This window comes from Strongylocentrotus purpuratus, unplaced genomic scaffold (assembly GCF_000002235.5).
Source record: "Strongylocentrotus purpuratus isolate Spur 01 unplaced genomic scaffold, Spur_5.0 spur5_scaffold_16, whole genome shotgun sequence".
Lineage (NCBI taxonomy): Eukaryota > Metazoa > Echinodermata > Echinoidea > Camarodonta > Strongylocentrotidae > Strongylocentrotus > Strongylocentrotus purpuratus.
The window spans coordinates 27,030,055-27,044,556 of NW_022145601.1; the positions used below are offsets into that span (position 1 = coordinate 27,030,055).

At 39.4% G+C, this 14,502-nt stretch overlaps 1 protein-coding gene across 1 annotated transcript in view; it reads right to left on the reverse strand.

The window, feature by feature from the left end:
* Positions 1-14,502, reverse strand: part of CHRD (chordin) — a gene marked incomplete at its 5' end in the record, with an annotated part of 40,332 nt that overhangs the window by 13,428 nt on the left and 12,402 nt on the right. The window contains 5 exon segments of the mRNA NM_001110245.1: positions 150-291; positions 469-556; positions 959-1,070; positions 1,449-1,559; positions 1,948-2,077. Of these exon segments, the coding sequence (NP_001103715.1) occupies positions 150-291; positions 469-556; positions 959-1,070; positions 1,449-1,559; positions 1,948-2,077 (583 nt within the window).

The following is a 14,502-nucleotide window of genomic DNA, read 5'->3' on the forward strand; positions in this document are numbered from 1 at the left end:
TGATCAGTGCTGCGTTTCACGAGACCGTCAAAGTTCAAGTTCGCCAACATCGATTTGATACACGTGTATTTAAATTAACACGTGCTTCAATGGGATGTCTAAAACTTGCACATAGGACAGTTTCGTGAACCGGTCACCACGTTATTTACCTGTAGACAGTGCACGATGCGGGATAAGGCGACCTCTGACCTCCCCATGCTCATGTGACCTGGTGGTCAGTGTGACGAAAATGTTTCTATTGCGCAGATCACGTGAGACAATCTGTGGAACGTTCCTCCACTCTCCACAAATCTATTTGAAAGTAATACCAAAATGTTTCCTCTCATAAATTGGCCACAAGAATACGAAAATTAAACAGAAAAAGAGAAGTGAATGTGACGAGAATATAAAGGTAAACTGAAATAGGATTTATATTTTCAGAAGTGTTTTTATTAAAATAATAAAATGTTTACAATCTTCAAAACTCACCGTATCTGAATCGACATCGCGAACGGTATGGACGTGAAGCGTCGTATTGAGTACGCCTGTGAAGACAACTTCAAGAGGTGTACTAAGTCTGCAAAAGTGAGGATAAAAACACTTTTGTCAACATTTTATGAAAGATTCTTAGGTTTCCCGACGTGTAAGATTTGAATAGAAAACACGTTTTTGGTTAATATGCTTGTACAAAATGTAAAAGATTCCCCATGTATATGATTGGCACTTGGCAGAGAAGGACTACTATAGTGAACATTCTGGTACAAATCCACACGTATGAGATTTAAAGAGTCATTTTAGATTGTGGTACCAAGGATCTTACCAAATTACAATTGCAAGAGATTTACTCAATGATATAAACAATGTGTTCCTATCACATAAACATTATTGAGTTCTTTTACCAGCGTTGAAAATAAGCAGCTGTACTATTGGGAGAGAGGGGATGATCATCTATCCATATTAAATACTCGATTAATCTTACCTTGATACATGCATTGTGAAGTGGAGATTGTTGTTCATGAGAAGAAACGATCCTCGAGAAACTGCTCTGGTGTTCGCCGATGTCAAACGACCAGACAAAATGGATACGAAAGCTGCAAATCACAACACAATGCAGAACAAAACACGCTGATTAGAGATCAAATAGGACACTCACTCCAGCTCCAGTTGTCTTGATCTGAACACCTTAATATTATTACTTATAATTTCGCCCATCAACATACCAGTCCTCAAAGTTATAATGAACGTTCATGTTTATATATAAAGACATCAAACAAATTAGCCAAAAATCTGTTAAACCAATCTTTGAACCATTACACTAAAGCTATTTGTTTGTAAACCTAAGAAGGACTTGGAGGTTATTCACAATATTGATGAATATATAGGACTGACTTAAGAGTACATCAATAATCAATTTCATACACTTATAGTGCCATCTTTATCTGGAAATGTATTTAACAATAGGATTTTACCTTCGCCTTGTAAAGTATCATCTGTACCCTCTGTAGATGCCGTATCGTCGGGGTATGTCCGGTGAGACTCGCTCGATCCGTTGGTTTGAATGGGCTTTTCTTTATCAATATCTTGAATAGACAAAACAGATAAAATCAAACATTGAAATAAAGCGTCAAGTGTATAGTGATAATAGATTGCTTGAAACATGTTTTCGATCGAATGCAAATAATTCAATCACCCTGTACAAAGTCTGAATCACAAAGAACATTCCAACTGGTTTCTCTTCTTTTCATTGTCACATAAGTGCTATGTTAGATTCCTTTATAAATCAAATAAAAACAAATGTCATTTGCAAACACTTTTTATTATTCTTAACATTTTTCTGGTAATGTTATTTATTTCAGGAAGGCTAACAAAATAAAAAAATTAAAAAGATATACAAAATATATACATAGATGCAAAGTAAACAATCACGATAAAAAGGTGGGGAAAATTATGTTCAAAAATGTATCCTACCTTCTGACGGACAGGTCTTACAACAGAAGCCATCTTTGATGACTGGGTCCTCGTCATTGGGACATGTGATGTCAGGACATTTGATGTTACGACATGAGATCTTCCCCGAGAGTATTCCGTCCGTCACCTCCTACAACAGGTGGAGAAGAAAGACAGAAAACAGTATGTATTAACTCTATATTCGCAATGGATCAAATTCCTTAATGTACATTATGTACATTGTACGCGAGACAAAAGACAACTGCGGCAGTCAAAGAAGAAGAAGAAAACTCCTCTGCTGAGCGCTCAAACTGTTGAATTCCAATGTTCCAGGAAATTTAACATTAAAACGATTGCAAAGACTTTTCAAAAGATCACCTATATAGCAATTTCAATAGCATTGTGCATCACCTGTTGAAAATGTTCGAACATGACAATGACGTATTATTCCGAAGATGATTACTTTAGGCAATGGTACTCAAATAGGCCTGCCTTGAGTTCAATATGGTACTCAAAAAGGCCTTGAGTTCAATATGGTACTCAAAAAGGCCTTGAGTTCAATATGGTACTCAAAAAGGTCTTGAGTTCAATATGGTACTCAAAAAGGTCTTGAGTTCAATATGGTACTCAAAAAGGTCTTGAGTTCAATATGGTACACAAATAGGCCTTGAGTTCAATATGGTACTCAAATAGGCCTTGAGTTCAATATGGTACTCAAATAGGCCTTGAGTTCAATATGGTACTCAAATAGGCCTTGAGTTCAATATGGTACTCAAATAGGCCTCGAGTTCAATATGGTACTCAAATAGGCCTTGAGTTCAATATGGTACTCAAATAGGCCTTGAGTTCAATATGGTACTCAAATAGGCCTTGAGTTCAATATGGTACTCAAATAGGCCTTGAGTTCAATATGGTACTCAAATAGGCCTTGAGTTCAATATGGTACTCAAATAGGCCTTGAGTTCAATTTGTGAAAGTCTTTGTGATCGTATTCGATATAGCGCATGACATAACAAATATAATGTGCTATTACACTTCTTAGTCTTGAACTAAAACAGAGTCCGCCTATTTGGGAATTACATTCTTATTAAGGAATGCATGATTGATCAACCAAAAAATGCTATTGAATCTAGAATACTAAAACCCATCTCTATTTTCCAGTTTCCTAAATGCTTCTTCTTCTTCTTGTGGTGGTAGTCATTTTTAAAAAAAATAATCCCCTTCCTTTTAAACATATCGATCTTGACACTGAAATGGATATGTTCAGAGTTATTTCCACAAAGGTCTAACTACTGCTTTTTCCGCTCTGCTTTCTAAAAATTTATAATTGTTAATGATCGTTAATGATCTATATCCTTTCTTTCTATTCCTATATTTGACCTATTGCCATTCATTTTTGTATTTTCAAGGCTATTCCATACATCCATTCTCCCGTTTTCTCTCTCTCTCTCTCTCTCTCTTATTATCTCTACCACAATCCCCGGGGGCATGTATTATTCAGTCTTGTTTACATTTGTCGTATTGACAAATCATTGCAAATGACTTTCGGAAAATGCCATCACACAATAATCTTTCACCAATGAATAATACCCCTAAAGTTCAAGAGAGCGTGCCTCTTCGTTATCATCATCCCATATATTTACAAAAATCGACTCACAAAACACTGGCCCGATTTCTATCTTTACAAAGGAACTTCATGAAAAAGCTGAAAATGATATTGATGACTGCTTAACTCGTTTGGATATTAATAGCAATAAATCAACTGATAATGTCATTACAGGTTGCAGTTTTCGTAATGAAGGGATTAATGCAGTTTAGGTCCGTGGGCTAAAAGGGTGGGTTACGGACTAATAATTGTGCCATTATGTTCCTAGCAATTTATCCGGCTCCGATCCCGCTAATAGCCCCATTCAGCATATTCGCAGTTATCGTGTTTGTATCTTAGAACATGTAAATGATTTAATCCCGCCAACTGTCTCAATTTTTCTATTTCTAAAGGAGCTAGACGATTCATCTCTCTGTACTTTTTCGCTCTGATTCTCACCACAGATCTATGTTCTCACCCATACAGCCAGATTGTAATTAGATTGACATGCTTTCCAGGGTTTTTTTTCTGTCGGTGTGGGGACAATGAACGCATTTCGTCTCATTTTCTGGGTCAGAATTGCGACGGAGATAACATCAACAGTCCCTGACATAGAATTAGAGTGTGCGGCCTACTACATATCACGAGTCCTCTGAACAGCTTCATGGGGTGCGGCTTAAAACAGTTGACTTGTGGTGGAATGAGGGTGAGAGGTGGTTAACAAATCTTGTCTTTCTCGACGACAAACATTCCACCACAAATAAAACAGTCAGGTATTCCAAGTTCCAGCTGCGAAAAAGACTATGCTCCCTTTTTATATTTTTTAATTCTTATTTCTAGGATGAAACTTTAGACAAGTACAAGAAATAAGAATACACCTAAGATAAACATATTTATCCATATGGATACAAATTATCCCGAGTCTGCTCCAAAATGGGGTTTGGGGTATCACTGAATATGAATGAACTCATATGAGGGAGAGAGAGAGAGAGAGAGAGTGGGGATTAAAGGCACCGATGTTGTTGCGCATACCTGTCATAAGCCATAATCAGGGCTCTGTGGAAGACCAGGTTTTTATTTTTTGTATACTGAACAGACTACCCTGAATAAAAAAAGTGAAATAAATAAGAAAATAAAGAACAATCTTCGAGGGATAAAATCTTGAACCGCGTTCTGATTTCTGAAAAAAATCTTTAATAGTCGCACCAATATTTTCCAACCCAAACACGCCGTAAAATCTACTTGCCCACTAAAAACAACAGCTGTCTAAAATGCGTCTTCAAATTGATCGAAAACGTCAAAATCTGTAGGACATTTACGGGTTATGGTGTCATAAAATGTCATCATATTTCGGCGAATGAAAACATCATCGGAGAACATTATATAATATAGCTGTCATCAACACTGTTTTCAATCGTCCTGTTTTGCAAACTGAAAGCCAATGCCAGTACTTGTGCAATATGAGTACAAAATTTATGATTGTAATGTGTATTAGATCTGAGTTTCATATAAAGAAATTGTAATAATTATGCTACATAATAATCATTAAGACCTCGTGAAGGGTTATATACATGATATATTAAGCAACAATACTATTTTGGGCCAATTCAGCAAAATGGTAAAGATGATAGAATGATATTGCTAATGGGTGAAATCCCGATGTTAGTATAGTATAATAGAATCTTTTATTTTCAGTAACTACATTATATTTTGTTATATATCTATCAAAAGATTTTCAGTTATTATTATCAGTTCCTTCCTCTCATTCTTTTTCATCTCTCATCTGTTGCCATCGTCTCGGTCTTTCCTTCTCCCGACGTGACACCACACATAGCACTGCAACCAACTCATTACATTACACTTGAACACACAAGCTGGAGAGCTAAAAGGAAAAGTGAACGGAATAGTGATGGCACCTGGACCCCGAGGCTCGAGGAGACTTTCACCACACCTCCCTGACCCCGTGGGTTAACAGACTTCGCTGTGAAAATTATTATTATATGACATGGAAGATTATAATGACAGAGGGCAAGAGCGAAAACGTAATGTTTTGCCAGCCGGTGTATTCTTTCCGTTTCTGGAATTTCATCGAAATTGGGGTAATTTAGTAATTCTATTCTGAATTAGAACAGATTTGATGTGTCTTGATGGATTCTCATGTTATTCAAAGAAACTGTTGTTTAATACATATTGTAAAGTTTATTACATGCAAAATTTCCTCCTCAACAAGTAAACGTGTTCAACAAAGAAAATTGGGTTCTCCCACTTCTGATTTGTTCTATTTATCGATGGAAAATGGCATTTTCATTCTCCAAAAGAATATTGGTCTAGCAATTTTCGCCAACTAGAAAATGCCTTGTAAATGTTTTCATACCCATTTTGTGCTCCATAATACAAAACAAATATTTTTTACATTTCCGAAGTTCAATAAACAACGAACAAGATTATCCCGAACTTGTAAAAGATGGTGTGCAGGGCAAATAGAAATATGGTGTTTTCCATCATTGGTCCCTTAGAATTGGGGTAAAAATACAAGACATCGCCTCCCTCGCGTATCATGAAAGAGTGGACACAACAGAAAAGGGCATAAATCCCACTCCTCAGAACGTTCTCTCCGATTTCATATTTTGAGATGAAACAGCTGTCATTGCCTCACACGTTTTCAGAGCACAATTTCATCTCAGTTCTTTTGTTTTCTACAACCGTGACTATACCCCTCCTGGAAAAGAGTCCGATCGTGTCTATCTGTTTGCAGTTTGCATTTTGTATGTCTGTCTGTGTGCAAGTCTCCCCCCCCCCCCTCCCTCTCTCTCTCTCTTTCTCTCTCTCTTTCTCTCTTTCTCTTTCCGCATTTCTCTGTCCCCACCTCTTTTGACATGTCTTTCTGCTTGTCCGTTATATTCATCTCATTCATTTGTATCTCTTTTTCTCTTTCCCTCCATCTTGATGAATTCATCATCACATTCTCACTTTAATTATGCATATTCAACCTCACTCCAGGCCTCTCTCTTTCTCTCTCTCTCTCTCTCTCTCTCCCTTTATCCACCCCTTCTCCTAGAAATCTCCTACCTAACCATGTAACACTCCATCTCCCCTCCAATCACCCATCCCATCTTCTCAGGTTACCCGTCCCCAAGTCCAAGTTTGGCAGGAATTTTAAGACCAGGCTGTCGACATCAACTCTAACTCCTCGCAGACCCATCGAAAATTCACCACCCTTCGTTGGAGTAGGTGATATGCTCAATTTAGAGGGGGATGATTGGTGGGTTATCCCACCGCTGCCACCCTTTGCCGGTAGCTTATAACAAGAGGGCAGGCGGGTTGCATAAATACTTCATATGGGGGTCCGTTTCCATAACCTAGAACTCAACGATTGTTCTGCATTCCGCCATACAATGCGCACGTTCAAGATGTATTTCACTGGTAAGGCTTTATGCTCACTTCTACTGATATTCAACAGAAAAAGGTGTACTCCTCGACAATTGTTAATATCTTAGTTTTTACCCCCTATGTGAACCCCCTCTAGGACCAGTAACCCCAGTCTAACACTCCTCCACCACCTGCCTGAGCGTGTCAGCTTACCCGGACTTGAACTCGAATCAATGTCAAAACTCAATTCGTCTTACCCTAAATCATTCCGCTATGTTTCTATTGCAAAGAAAGTGTTTGTTTACCAACTCTGTATATTCAACAAGATGTAAGCAGAATGAAATCAGACAGCAAGGAATTCAGTATTAAAATATTAATGGAAACAAAATGATGAAACAGTCATTGTGAAACTATATCAGTATATTACTACAGTCATTGTGAAACTATATCAGTATACAGTGTATTGCTAAATATGGAATGGTCTTAACGAGCAACGAACAAAAAGGACTAAAGGGAGATGATGCAAAAAGAGGGCAAACTATTACTAGACTGAGGAAATAAAATTGACAATGGAGGAGACAATGACATTGGCGATGATGACGAGTTTGATGATGATAATGACCATGATGATACTGCTGAATTCGTTGCAAGAATATTAGAGATTATTCAGACTCACAGGATGAAGGAATACGAATATGGCTGACTGACTGATGAAAGCGTAAATAGGACATGAAATGGGAAACACAGAAAGATGCACTATTGCAAATATTGAACAATAATAATTATATTTTTGTTCACAAACGAATGGCTATTAGCGCTAATACGGCCAAGCTGGTCGTCGGTGCCATAGAACGTGTAAATCCGGGCAAGTGGCGTGCCTCAGTCCCTATGGTATGAAGGGGGTGTCATGGATCACTCACTCCCCCAGGACTCCGGGGAGTGTTTCCTTCCCACCACCCATTACGGCAATCTCCCACATCTCTTCAGAGATCCACATTTATATGATGATACTTTGTTTAAACTTGGGGTGACTCATTCTTTTCGTTTGGGGGAGAGACAAATTAATCACAGATGGAGAAATTGTTTGAGATCTTTGGACGACTTAAAGTATTAAGATTACGCTGCAGATAGCTGTCGAAATCCATTCTCATTTTCCCCTCTTTGCTTCTTCCTCTTGCTTTCTCATATATTTTGTTTGTTTATTTTACCACAAAGATAACAAGTTTATTGCATTTTGTTTGAAATGTGCGTGTATCTAAACCTTAATGTGTAGGAAAAGCTAATGAGTACGATCAGAGAGCTCAAGTTCATAATGACTAACATCCCTGTTCATTATCTTGATGGAATTGACTTCATTCTGAATTTTCTTTCTTTCCTTTAATAATTATTGAGGAACTTCTAATTCTGAAACATTTCAGGGGCAGATTAACGTGAATAGGTTCTAAAGTTTCACTTATGGTGCTCATAATTTTGTGCTCATTATCTTCTCGACATTTTCACCATCATCAAAATTGAATGTTTTAATTTATTAATACATTATTACTAATCTCCATTTATTAATAGAGACAATGTGATGAAGTACATCGTAGTATAATTCTATGGAACTCACCTGATAAGCGATTGGTTACATTAAACCCACTTTTCCCAAGTCACGTGACCCAAATGCAATCGGACGCCATGCACAGACAATGGCTTGCGTTGTATAATGCTGCACCGTGGCGCCACATTTTCTGTTGATTCCAGCGCTTTTTATTCACCTCCTCTACAACTCTCTCCTCTTGGAAGTGCAATCAGATATATATCCTTTCTAGAATGACCTTATTTTAAACCAAATGTCCTCTCATATTTTACTCGCTATCTAGGTTACGAAGACGCATAAAACCAGCATTTCTCATTATCGGCCACACATTTCCGCCGGCCAAATTGATAAAAATCGGAGACAGAGAAGCAGAAAAGAAAGGTAAAAGCAAAGAGGAAGTAAAATTGCAGACGTACTGGAGACTTTTCTAGCCTGATTTAGTCGGGAATTAACCTCGATATCTTTTGTTGGACTCGCCATTACCGTGCCACCCCGAGGATCGTCTGAGAGATGAGTTTCACAGAGTAATCTACCGGCGAGCTAAGGGGGAGATGAGGGCTAGAAATTCAGTGGCATCCTAGATCCTACATAGCTTCTGGTCATACCTGTATGCTTTGTAGAATGGAAAAGAAGGGAGTTTGTGATTAGGTGAAAATCTACTGGGAATTCACTGGCTCCGGTTTCCGACTCTTGCTCTATTTACGCGCTAATGCTACATCGCGACTTTATTTGAGATGTATGCGTCTTTCCGTTAGAATCACAGTTTTCATGAAGTGGGCTCGCTAGATGAATACATAATTAATTCTCATTGTGCAACAACTGACTTTAAAGTCTTTTCTCAATTTCCATCGGTATCTCTTCATTTCAAACATCGTATTAATCGGACTCACTCATCCGTGCTAGTTGAGAGTTTAATTTACATTAATCCCTTAACATATGCCTCCTGCCTAGAAATATATTCCTATCTGACTTTATGTATTATGTATGTCTGTCTGCCATTATTTATTTCCTTTTAGTTAATGTCTTTTTTTATCCCTCTCTCCTCTCTATTACTATTTTTTCAAGCAATCTGAAATCATTCACTAAATCACGTCTCCTTAATTCCCAAAATCCCTAGACGAATAAAGACGGCGTCCGAATATATTTACTTCTCCAAACCGAATGCCTACATCGAAAACATCTTGTAAGAAAGACCTTCATAAAATTCATCCTGAAAAGTCGAGTCATGTGACACCGTTTACATCACAAAACATCACCCTGAAACATTCCTTCCTAGTGATCATCAAATAATATCAAATTTTCCGAAAAGTTCCAGTCTCTCTCATTTCGGAGAGGCTTGAGAGGAGAAAAGAAACCTGGCAATTACGAATACCAACTTGGTGACGTTTGCCTAAGGCGAATGAGGTAACTGAATGCGAGTATTTACAGTTCAAGTTCGAGGTGGGATAGGAAACACTGGCCGAGGTTTCGAGAGTAGTGGAAGGAAAGTAAAGGGCGAAAGAGATTCCTCATTTCTTACTCAAATGAAATGCCAACTGTATTATATACAAGGGAGAAAGATACATTCATGTGAAATGTTGGGAGAAGCAGCGTGCCAGAGAATTATCTTCAGAGGACATGAATACTTTGATTCATAATTAGAAATGCTATTAGGAAACCTTTCATAGCAACCTTACGTGAGAAGGACGTGAATTAAAAGAAAAAAATATGTGTGTGCTTTCAAAGTGGAACAATTACACATTCTCTGAATTTCATTCCTCGAATCACGGCCAAATTTCCGTAGCCCGGGGGATGTGCAAGAATGACAAGCTTATTCCTCCCCGCCACTCCTCGAGGAATACCACCCTGGGCTCCAAATCAGGCCATCTCCCATTCAGTAATGAGTATACATGGATAACCATTGATAACTCAACAACGAGTATGTGAGCGACGCTCGGTATCGCTATGTCGATCTCTAGCTTGTCGACATCGCAATTAAAACAAAAAGATCGGTATACAAGGGCTTGAAGAAATTGTTTGGGAATGTTAACTGATCTGGAACAGATGTAAATTAAAACTAGCCGTCTTTTTAAATTTGATTGTACAGGTTATAGGGCTGAAAGTCATGACATATAATAATCATACATGTAATAATAATAGTGGCTTCTTATATAGCGCACATGTCCGTCACGTCGTGACGCTCCTGGACTCTGGAGCTGCCCCGATTATTACTCTGGCTAAGCAAGGCGGCCATTACGGCGCTCTAGCATTCTCTGAATTGGGCGCTTGGACATCGAGGGACTAATGTGCGGTAAAAATACATGATTGAAATGATGATTTAACTATCAGATGTACATGTATATATTAACCCCAAAGTAAGAGTCAAATGGCAAGTGGAACTTTCTGTCCGCTTTGAAAACATTTTTGATTCAACATAAGAGGGGAATTTAGAGTTGCATTACATACCTACTCGCCAGTTGGAATGCAACTGATTTAAAGTGTGGGTTCTACATAAATGTACTAAAATATGGTTCAAAGCTCACACAATAAAGAGCTCTCTAAATATATAGGTTTTTCTGTTTGTTAATGTGTAACCGACGGTCGTAAGGGCATACATCATTGATAAGTTCATCAATACACATTTTAATAAGTTGGTGTGAAGTCGAGTGTCATACCAATCTTCTTGGTCATACCAAAAGCTTGACCAAGAAGATTCTTGGATCCTGCATGCAAGAAGGGAGGGACTGAGCCATTGTCCTGTGGCATTTAACACGATGGAGCCGAAACATGCCGTTACGTAGCAACGGGTCGCTGTGCACACTTGACTCGCAGTAGGCACAACATGGGCACCGTGGTGATCCAAAGACTACAAAAGGCGCAGCAAAATAGGTGTGAGAAAAACTTTCACTTGGTGGAACATGGGGAATATGTACTTAGCGGAGACAGAGAAATATACGAAGATATAGATAGACTGGGAAAGAAAAGGAGTGATGGGGAGAGAGATGAAATACATAGATAGAACACGAGATAAATAGCAAATTTACATGAGAAACTAGAAACAGCATTTTCTACTAAATCACTTAATGTAATACGTCGAATACGGGATTGGAGGAGACAAAGACAGAGCCAGAGACACATAGACAGAAAGACAGAGAGGGGTTAAAAAAGAGAGAGGGGGGATACCAAAATAAGATAATAAAAACGCGAGGAATAGAAATATCAAGCAAAACAAAAGAAACGACACTTTATGTTAATGTAAATGAAATATACGGACACGAAGGAAAAGGGGAACATTGAGGCAAAGGCGGAGGGGTGGTGTGGAGACAGAAAGAGAGAGACAGAGAGACAGAGACAGAGAAAGCGAGAGAGAGAGAGAGAGAGACAAAAAGAGGGGAGCAGACACGATAGTCACTATTCATGTTTCATCCTTTCTTGGCCAATTGAGGTCACATAATCGACTGGGGCATTTTTCTCTCTCCCACCCTATGTCTTCTTCCTTTTGAAATTTGTGTTTTGGAATTGTGGCCACCCACGGTATTCATTCTTCGAAGCAAAAATGCACCAAAAGAAAACCGAAATTCTATCTTTCAAGACGGCCAGGGCATCACCTTGAAGTAAATTTAGCATGTTTGCTCGATGTCAGGCAACTCCCTTTGGCATCATTGTGTCTTCAAACCATGCAAACTGACACAAGATGCATACAGGTAGTGGTATGCTTCTTGAATTCACAAGAATGTAATTGTGTTATGTATGGTTGAGTCAGTTAGTTTTTATATAATCATACTACTCAATTGAATGGTGCACACCAGTGGCGGATCCAGGGGGGGGCCGAAACGGCCGCGGCCCCCCCTATTGGCGGCGCAAAAAAAAGGAAGAAAAAAAAGAGGAAGAAAAGAAGAGAAAAAAAGAAAGGAGAAGAAGAAGAAAAAAAAGGAGAAGAGAAAAGAAAGGAGAAGAGAAAGGAAAAAAGAAGAGAAAAGAAAAGAGAAGAGAAAAGATAAAGAAGAACCCCCCCCCCCTCCCTCCCACTCAGAGGTCGGAGGGACCGAATTTATGTTCCCTAAATTTCCGATAAAGAGTTACTTTTCACGCAACAAAGTCCGGCCCGTAATACACAAAAATCCGGCCCGTACTGACTTTACCCACCGGAGTTAGAGGGCTGCTTTCAAAGAAAGGGAACATACATGTGCGTACCCTAGATAACACTGAGTGGGGGGGGGGGGGGGGGGGGGGGGGGGGCGGGGGGGGGGGAAAGAAAAGTCGGGTGAGAAAGGGGGAAAGACAAGGAAATGGCGCTAAGTGACAGTAACGACGAATAAGGGAAAATTGTAATCGGGAGATTTGGGGTCATTCCAGAAGGCTTGGCAAACGTTATTGAATAGAGGGGGGACGGGCCGGCCGCATAAAATCTCGAGCCGAGGATTCAAAGTTAAACGTTAAAAACAGCCCCTGCGGTCATCACTCTTTAGTGAGAAATTTGAAAAGGGCACAATATTTCGGATGTCTTTTAAATAGAAGTTATATACTCAACAGTCACATTTTGATTAACGGTAGGGCCGCTTCACAACTCTTACTTTGCCCTTCATTTGGATTCAGCTCATACCAACTCGCTTGTGGACAGGCGCGGCAATCCTGGGCCCGATAGGGGGACACGTCCCCCAGGAAATTTAGAAATATAGCTAGAAAGAAATATAGCGGAAAGAACGTACAAATTGGGCTTAGGGATTTTTAGAATGCATAATTTCAGCATTCAACATTGCAAAATCTCGCTTGGTCGCTACGCCCCGGCCCTCGCTCGATAACACAAAACTATGACGCTCCCGGCCGTGATTTATCCATGGTTGGTGTAATAGATCTTTTTTCCCTTTCATGTCTACTAACCTAATTGTGTGCTATCACAATCATGATTGTTTTTTATTTTCCCTTTAAAGCAGGCGCGTAGCCAGGGGCGGTAAGGGCAGTAAAAGGACATAGGACGAAAAAGGAGCAGACAAAGAAATATTTTTGAAAATTCTGACAAGTCGAGAACGGTACAACGAATCGTCTTCTTTCTCTAATAATTTAATTAAACGTCAACGTTTCCGCGCTTCGCGCGGAAGGGGGAAAACTGAATTCAAACAAGGATTAAGAGACGAGAATGGTACAACGATTCGTCTTCTTCCTCTACTAATTTGATGAACCGTCAAAGCTTACGCGCTATGCGCGGGCAGGGGAAAACTGAATTCAGACAAGGATTAAGTGTCGAGAACGGTACAACGAATCGTCTTCTTTCTCTAATAATTTAATGAAACGTCAAAGCTTCTGCGCTTCGCGCGGGAGGGGGGGGGGGGGGACTTAATTCAGACAAGGATAAAGAGTTGATGACGGTACAACGAATCATCTTCTTTCTCTAATAATTTATTGAAACGTTAAGCTTCCGCGCAAAGCGCAGGAGGGGGGGGGACTGAATTCAGACAAGGATAAAGAGTTGATGACGGTACAACGAATCATCTTCTTTCTCTAATAATTTAATGAAACGTCAAAGCTTCTGCGCTTCGCGCGGGAGGGGGGGGGGGGACTTAATTCAGACAAGGATTAAGAGTCGAGAATGGAACAACGAATCATCTTCTTTCTCTAATAAATTTAATGAAACGTTAAGCTTCCGCGCAAAGCGCAGGAGGGGGGGGGGGGGGGGACTGAATTCAGACAAGGATTAAGAGTCGAGAATGGAACAACGAATCATCTTCTTTCTCTAATAATTTCATTAACTATGAAAGGCCAAAGCTTCCATGCTTCGCGCGGGAGGGGGGGGGGGTGCTGAATTCAGTAAAGTAATAAAAGTCGAGGATGGTACAACAAATCTTCTTTCTCTAATAATTAATGAAAAGGCAAAGCTTCCGCGCTTTGCGCGGGTGGGAGGAAACTGAATTCAAACAAGGATTAAGAGTCGAGAATGTTACAACGAATCGTATTCTTTCTCTAATAATTTAATGAAACGTCAAAGCTTCCGCGCTTCGCGCGGGAGGGGGAAAACTGAATTTAGAGAAGGATTAAGAGTCGAGAATGGAACAACGAATCATCTTCT